Below are 7,522 nucleotides of genomic sequence, written 5' to 3'. Positions count from 1 at the left end.
GAAGTCAACCCGCTCAGTCATCCAGTCCGAGAAGCCGTCACCTGGGGGTTGGAGGGGACATGAAGATCCTTGAGTCCCAGGTGCTGATTTCTGTCTGCCTCACTCACTGAGTAAATCACCAGCAGTCGACGAGCCAAGCAGCCCACCAAACACCCAGCCGGCCGCTCAGCCAACGCGTGAGCCATCGGCCCGTGAGCCCATTTGCCGATCGATGAATCAACCAGCCAGTACCTACCCGAAAAAACAGCCGCCCCTGCGCCCCCGGTCTGCGGCTGCAGACTTCGCTCTCTCCCTAGAAAGTGTTTTGTACTGTAGGCGACAGGGTCTCTATGGAGGCGCTAGTTGTTTTAGAAAGCTGACGTGGCGCTGCACACCTGGACGCAAGGCCCGGCCCGGGCGTCGTGCTACTGCCCGTATGTGTCACACTCAACAGAAAGCATCTAGGGTACATGGCACTGAGCTCCTTAGTGCGCCAAGCAGCTGGGGACCGAGTGAAAGCAAGTTCTGTCGCAGGGCCTTGGCCCATGCAGTTCCCTCCACCTGCAAAGCTCTTCTTCTGGGTCCTTTGAGGGCTCCTTCCTCCCCCCTTAGGGCCAGGCCACGGCATAGGGAGACTGTGGTGCAAGCCCACAGTGCTGGGGCTCCCCCACCCCTGGGTGAGAAGCCGGCGCCTTGGTTACCCCCTCTCGAGTGCCTGAGCGGCATTTTAGCTCGGCTCCCTTGTCCCGGCATATCCCGTGCGTCTCCTGAGTAAGAGCTCAGAAGGGCAGGGACACTGCAGCGCTCAGCGAAGCGTTCTCCTGCGGCCTCAGCCCCACCCCGCTCACCCATCCCCAGGTGTCCCCAGCCCTTACCTGCCAGGGGCTCTCCCCCCCCTGGAAGCCCGCCCTCCAGGGCTCCCCCAAGGACCTCATAGGGACCCAGGGGGGCAGGGGCCAGGGGGAGTTTCCCATAGTCTACGAGCCAGCCCAGCCCGCTAGCTGGGAGCAGGGCCCTGTCCAGCTCCAGCCCGAGGGTCGCCAGGAGTGACATGGCTGCAGTAGAGGCGCCGGGCGCCGATGGCCACGAAGGAAGCTGCACCGGCAGCTGGGAGGGCGCTCTGGAGGCTGCTCAGCGGGGCGAAGACAGGCACCAGGGTGAAGGTGGAGGACCTGCAGTTGGGAAACAGCAGTGGGGGTGGTCAGCGGCCAGCCTCAGCGCCAGCCACGGCACAGGGAGACCGTGGCGCAGGCGCACAGTGCTGGGGCTCCCCCACCCCTGGGACTAAGCCCAGCCTTCCCCCCCTACTCCCAGCCTCACCTGCTCCCAAGGGAATTCTCTCTCCTCCTCACTCACTTTGCTTCACAACTCCCAGTCTCCTATCTTCCCCCAGTGCGGACACCTCATGGTCTCCCCTGAGAATTTCTTTACATCCTCCCCTCCTCCCCCATCCATTCCCTTTAGTTTAGCAAAAAAAATCGAACAGAAAAAAAACCCGAAATCCCGCACCCCGGGGCATTCTACCCATCACAACCCTCCTTCCCCAGATGCCATCTCAAGGCAGTCCCTAGGGAATTCCCAGCCCCTGGGGCCCCAAATCTGCCCATGCAAAACCCACTGTTCCCCTAGAACTTTGTTTGGCTTTCCAGGCCACGCCCACTACTTCTCACAGCCCCACCCACTCCCGGGGTCCCGCCCCTCCCATCCCTTCGGCCCCTCCCTTCGTAAGGCCAGCCCCAAGCCCCGCCCTTCGTGAGGGCTAGGGGGCCTAGCCCCGCCCCCTGTAAAAGGTTGCCTCTAAGCCCCGCCTCCTGCCCTGTCACTCTAATCAGCCCCTCCTGGGCAGGGGCTGAACAAGACGGAGGGAAGCGGAGCGGTAAGCCGGTTTGAGGTGAAGCTAGGAGGGTGGAGGGGGCTGCGCAGGTCCGCCTCCCATCTCCCATCCTTCCCGGGCGGGTGTAGCCGAGGGCCAAAGCTCATGATCGCCACAGGCGTGCTCTACAAATTCCCTCAAGCCCACATCCTCCTGGTTGCTAGTGCGCATGTGCACCTGCTTGCTTAAACACCACCCCCCCAGAAGGGCGCCAGCGCTGTGACGCGCATGCGCAACTGCAACCGCGCGCTGACAATTGCTCAGGGAGAATCGCCCCTAAGAACGCGCCCTCCCCCTCCACCCCGATCGGGTCGAACGCGCATGCTCAGCCGCGCGTCTCCCGTCGCCGCCCCTCTTCTGCGCTTGCGCGACCGTGATCCCTCGCTCCGGCCTCCCCACCCCCGGGCCTGCTCGTGAGGGCCGCGAGCTTCCAAAGGGCGGGAAGGCGGTTGGCCAGGGAGGGGCGAGCGGTTACTCACTCCATGGCTGCGGAAAGGAGAGGCGGCGGCGGCCGCGGCTGAAGAAAGAAGGCGGGACGGAGAGCGCAGGCGCGGTGAGCGCGGAGACGGGTCGGGGCGCGGAGGGGTGGCGGCTACAGAGCCATGGCGGGGGCTGCGCGGGCGGAGGCGGCGGCGCGGCAGCGAGAGGACAGATCGGGCTCTGAGGACGCGGAATGTGGCGGCTCCGGGGACTGGGGACAGATATAACGGGGCGGCGCAGCACGCCCGGATCCCTCCGCGCCGCGCCCCGCCCCGCCGGGTCCCAGCCCGAGGCGGGCCTGCCCCCCACCTCTCGGGGCCGGGGATTCGGTCCCCTCCGACCCCAGGAGGTCGGCCTCCCTCCGCCTGCGACCTGGGAACCCCGGCCCTGGTTCCTTCGACCCCGGGGTTCCTGCCCTCCCCTTCAGACTTCTGTGTGGGTCTGGGGGCGCGACTCCCTCCGGTCCCCGGAGGCCCGCGCGTGAGGTTCGCTCCTCCCCCGACCCTGCCGCATGGACTTCCGGTCAGCCATGTGCGCGACCTTCCTCTGCCGGGCCTGGGCCTGGGCCTGCAGGGTGGCCCGGACGGGAAGCCCCAGCTCGCTGCCCGAGCCCCCGGGCACCCGAGGACGGGCCCTGGTTCGGGGAGGCAACCCTCACCCGCCCAGCTGGCCTGTCGTCTGGGGGAGCCCGGAAGCCAGAGCCTGGTCCCCACGTGTCTGCCCTGCCCGTCTTTCTTACCACTGCCAGGAGCGCTGGGCGCCTTAGGGACCATCTGCTTCCTGGGGTCCTGGCACTGGAGCACGAAGCCCTGCTGACAGGTCATTCTTGGGCCTCCTTCAGGCTGCAGGGCCATCCCCCGCATGCCCACTGCCCCCCGCTCCAGATAATGAGCACCGGGCCAGCCCATCCTGGTGCAGAGAGCCGGCATGGGGCCCCAGCCTCGCAGCACCCCTGCCGCAGCCTGGGCGTCAGCCAGCCTCCCTGGCCTCTGTCTGTCCAGCCTGGGCCTCCCTCCCTGTGCCCGGGCCTCTGCCAGCCCGCCTGGCGCTGGGCCTTGGCTCTGCTGCCCCTTTTCCCGTCAGGTGGGAGCCCTGACTTGAGTGTGAGCTGGAGATGAACATTCTGGCTCCTGGATCCCCCCTTCTTTTGCATTTATCCTGCGTGTCCGCGGGTTTTAGGGGCTACCCTAGTGCCCAGGCAGCATGGAGTCTTCGTTAAAGCAGACTGTGGGGCCAGGTTATATGGGTTCAAATGCTGAGTGCTCCCCACTTCCTAGCTGTGCGTCACTGGTGATTTCCCTGACTTTGCGGGGTCCGGGCTCCTCTAGTAAAACGTGACCATCAGTGGCCCTGCTCCTGTGGGCTCAGGAGGGTGGGCGGCTCCCGGGGCCCGTAGGCGGCCATCGAGGTGGTGCGCTGTCTCTTTGCTGTAAGTGCTTTCAGGCTGTGGCTGATCTCCGCCGTCGAAGTGACACTTGAGGACTGGGCTGGCTGGACGCAGGCAGTGCTGGCAGTCACCGCACGCCTCCAGGGCATCTTCTGAGAGCCTCATTATGTGCGGGGGCTAGGTCTGCAGTTGAGGTTTTTTTAAATTTTTATTTAAGCATAGAAGAACGGGGTGCAGGCCAGCGGTGTGGGGGAGAGAGGACTCCCCAGAGACAGTGGGGAGCAGAACAGGGGGACTGACTGAAACCCCCTGCTGAGGGAGCGGCCCCTCCCGGGAGCCCGGAGGTCTGCGCCCTGGGGGGTCGCAGTCAGGCCGCAGGGCTGCCCAGCGCCACCAGAGGCGCGTTTGTTTCTCTTAACAAACTTCACTTTGGAGTAATTTCAGATCTAGAGAAAGTCGCCGGGAGTTGGGAGCTTCACTCCGCTTCGGGGGTGGACACTGCGCCAGGGCCTCGAGGCCCTTCCTGGCCGGGAGCCCTCCGCGGCTAGTCTTGGGTCTCGGCCTCGGCCTCGCGGCCAGGCCGGTGGCCCTCCGCGCGGCTGTGTGTGGTGGTGGCAGGCGGTTTGAGGTGGGCTGGCGGGGACTTCACTGACTGGACTGAGCGGCTCGGCGGGGGCAGCCGGTGCCTATTCCTGCCAGCTTTAGGCTGCGCCTGCAGCCGCAGCCCAGCCCGGACCCAGCCCGTGGGGTGGTGCGGCCCGCACGGCTTCCCCAGTGCATCCTGACTTGCAGCGTGTGGGTCATCTGCTGCCCGCCGCCCTGGCGAGGCCACCTGTGGGGACTCTTTTTCAGGGCGGAGGGGCCAGGCGCGGCAGTGCGGCGGCCGTTGCAGGCAGGTTGCATCACCCTGGCCCTCTGTGCGAGGGGGCAGGGGGCTCTCTGGGGGCCCTGCGCACCTGGCAACGCCTGGATCCAGCACCCCAGGGAACATGGGGGAGGGGAGGGAAGCAGCACCTGTGTGGGAGCGGGAGAGCGGGAGACCTGGTGCTGCGGTGTGGGGGCAGCACTGAGGCCCCAGCGCCTGGGCGCCGCCACACACAGACTGTCTCCTGTCAGATCCTGATCCCCAACCCAGGGCGCAGCCTGTTAGGAGGCCACCGGCCTGGACCTTCCCCTCAGGTTTGCTCTGCTCACAGTGGCCACGTTCTGTGGGTTCCGCCCTGCGCCGGCCACCGGCCCTCCTGCCTTGCTGCTGCGGCCGCTCTGCTGGCTCCCCTGCCTGACGGGAAGGCACAGGGTCCGCGAGGTGGCCCCGGGTCTGGTCCAGCAACACCCCTGCGGGGCCTCAGCTGCCTCCCATGGGCGGGTCGCCGTGGGGACCGGGGACCCCTGCCGGTTCACACCCGCTGCCACGTGTTCCGTGGCAGCCTCTGCGTGACTCAGTTTCCTCCCCCGGGAGGGGGAAAGAGCCGCCTCACGGGTTGTCAGAACCAGGCGGGCAGTGCAGGTACAGTCGCTAGGACAGGGCCGCGCGGTGCGCGCGCCCGTGGAGGAGCTGACGCCGCCCTCGCAGTCAGCGCCACGGCCTGGGCTTGGCCCTTCTTCTGTGCCCCCGTTCTCCTCTCGGAGCCTCCTCGCACCGAGATGCCTGAGGGTGACTTTCTGGCGCCTAGAGGCAAGGTCTGGGCCCTCCTTGTTCCCAGAGTCCAGCCCCACAGCCCACGGGCGGCCGTGTTCTTGCTCAAAGGAGCTGGTCCCGCCTGAAGCTCGGGGTGTCCGTACGTGAGCCCTGAGGCCGCGCCTGGGGGGAGCGGTCACGCCGCCAGGAGGGGCAGGTGCCGGGCGCACTGCAAACAGGGCCAGGGAGGTCACGGCCAGCCTGGCGGAGGAAAGGCGCTGGGCACGGCGCTGGGGCCGCCACGTGGCCGCTGGTGCAGAGTCCTCTCAGCCCCTCCCCCCGCTGACCCCAGGGCGGCCACCGCATCCTGACCACCAGCCTCTGCACCGCCTCCTGAGGCTGCTCCACGGGTCACCGCGCAGTGGTAAGTGGGGCGCATGCGTGCCCTTCTTTTCTGGTGGCAGGAGACTGAAGTGGGGCCACAGGCTGTGCGCTCGAGGCTGCAGGGGCTCATGTGAAGGCAGGTCTCCCCCGAGATGTTCCAAACAGGCCTCCCAGGCGGGCCGCTCAGGCATGAGGTCACCTTGCCACCACGGCCTATCACCTGCCTTGAAGGGTGTAAAGTGGGGTGGGGGGGTCTGACCCAGAGGCGGCTGTCACTGAAAGGCCCTGATGTTCAGTGACCCATCTGTGGCCGTGGGTGCCTCCCTGCCACCCACCTCCGCTTGGCGATGCCTCCCTTGACCTTCCTCACTGGGGTGAGGCTGGGGTCACCCCTATGCAGAAGTGCTTTTCTGTCTCCCGCTAACCTGTCCACTGTTGATCTGATCACTCAGCCAGCCCGGGAAGTGCCCAGAGAGACAGGAGCTTCCCCTTCTCCCCATCAGCTGCCTGAAAAACCCTTTCCAGCGCCTAGAGGCCTCGGCATCCCCGGCACGGCCCCTTCTCCACTCGCGCCGCCTCCCCCTTTGAGCTCCCAAAGCGCTTAGAAAGACCGATGGCATCAGCCCCGCCTGGGTAACGCCCAGGGAGCCCCCTATTTTGTCTCCTGCAGAGTCCCTTCTCCATGGAAGGTGACGTGTTCGCAGGTTCTGGGGCTGGAGTGGACATCTTTGGGGGCCGCTGTCCAGGCTGCCGCTCCTCCCCTCTCAGCCTTGGTTTGCTCGTCTGGGGTGAAGGCTGGAGCCAGCTCGAGGGCCTGCGCCCTCACGGGCCCACGGCTGGCTACGGGGAAGCGCCGGGCAGACCGCAGGGGCTGGCCACAGTGTGCTGGCCTCTTCCACGGCGTGACCGGAGAGCTGGGAGCCAGGGGAGCTGCCTCTGGGAGTGGGGAGGCCCATGCTGTGCTGGCCTGTGGGACAGCGCTGCCCTCCACCAGGGAAGGGGGTCCAAATTCAGAGGTCCTGGTGGTTCCAGGAAATGCCAACAAACCAGGAGTGGGGTCGGGTGGCCCCTCCCTGATCTGTGCACCCACACAGCCCCGTGTGCACAAGCCAAAGCCGTCACCCCACGTGTGCGCCAGCCAGAGGGACGAGTCCTGCGGAGCCAGAGGGCCCGGACACCCCAGGCTCCCTCCACCCAGCCCTGTGGCGAGCAGCGAAGGTCTGGGGTGGGATGCCTGTTGGGTGAGGCGCAGCTCGTGTCTCGGCTCCCCGTCCCATACCCCACCTGCCCCCCGGGGCCCCAGGGAGGCCAGCAGTTGAACACCTTGGGTCTCTTGCTCTGGGGGCAAAGGAGGCCACCACTGCCGGGATCCTGGGGTGTCTCGGGCAGGGCGTGTTAGGTAGGGGCTAAGGGCTGGGCTGGGCAAGGGTGGCTCTGGCAGTGATGGCGGGTGGGCGTGGCCTGGCCCTGGCCCGTGCCCACCTCTATCTCTTGGGGCCCGGTGTGGGGCGGAGGCTGCGGCCGCAGGATGGAGCAGCAGCTCCCGAGTTGCTGCAGTGGGGAGCTTTGATCTTGGGCAATATCCAGGTTTTTGTCTGGTTTGAGATGTGCCTCTGGAGCCTGCTCGATTTCACCTGTCCAGCAAGGCAGAGTGACCCTGCCCAGCATTCTGGGAAGACGCCCCGTCCCACAGGAGGACGCCAGGGCCCGGGGGGGCCACCAGGGGTGCAGAAGCTCTGTTCTGTGGAGTCATCTGTGAGGCGCTTGGGAGAGAGAGAGGCAGGGAACCACGCCAGGCCCC

General features: G+C 66.6%; 1 protein-coding gene across 1 annotated transcript in view; it reads right to left on the bottom strand.

Moving 5' to 3' along the window:
• ATF5 (activating transcription factor 5) overlaps positions 1–2,542 on the bottom strand; it is a 3,760-nt gene extending 1,218 nt beyond the window's left edge. The window contains exons 1-3 of the mRNA XM_012733514.1: positions 2,332–2,542; positions 855–1,151; positions 6–41 (exon numbers count right to left, since the gene is read on the bottom strand). Of these exons, the coding sequence (XP_012588968.1) occupies positions 6–41; positions 855–1,032 (214 nt within the window). The 5' untranslated portion in view covers positions 1,033–1,151; positions 2,332–2,542. The remainder of the gene's footprint in view (positions 1–5; positions 42–854; positions 1,152–2,331) is intronic.
• Between the last annotated feature and the right edge of the window lie 4,980 nt (positions 2,543–7,522).

The sequence above is a fragment of the Condylura cristata genome, unplaced genomic scaffold (assembly GCF_000260355.1).
Source record: "Condylura cristata isolate star-nosed mole 26May11 unplaced genomic scaffold, ConCri1.0 scaffold00041, whole genome shotgun sequence".
NCBI classification, from domain to species: domain Eukaryota; kingdom Metazoa; phylum Chordata; class Mammalia; order Eulipotyphla; family Talpidae; genus Condylura; species Condylura cristata.
Note: the sequence above shows the minus strand (reverse complement) of the source record. Positions and strands in the feature narration are given on the sequence as shown.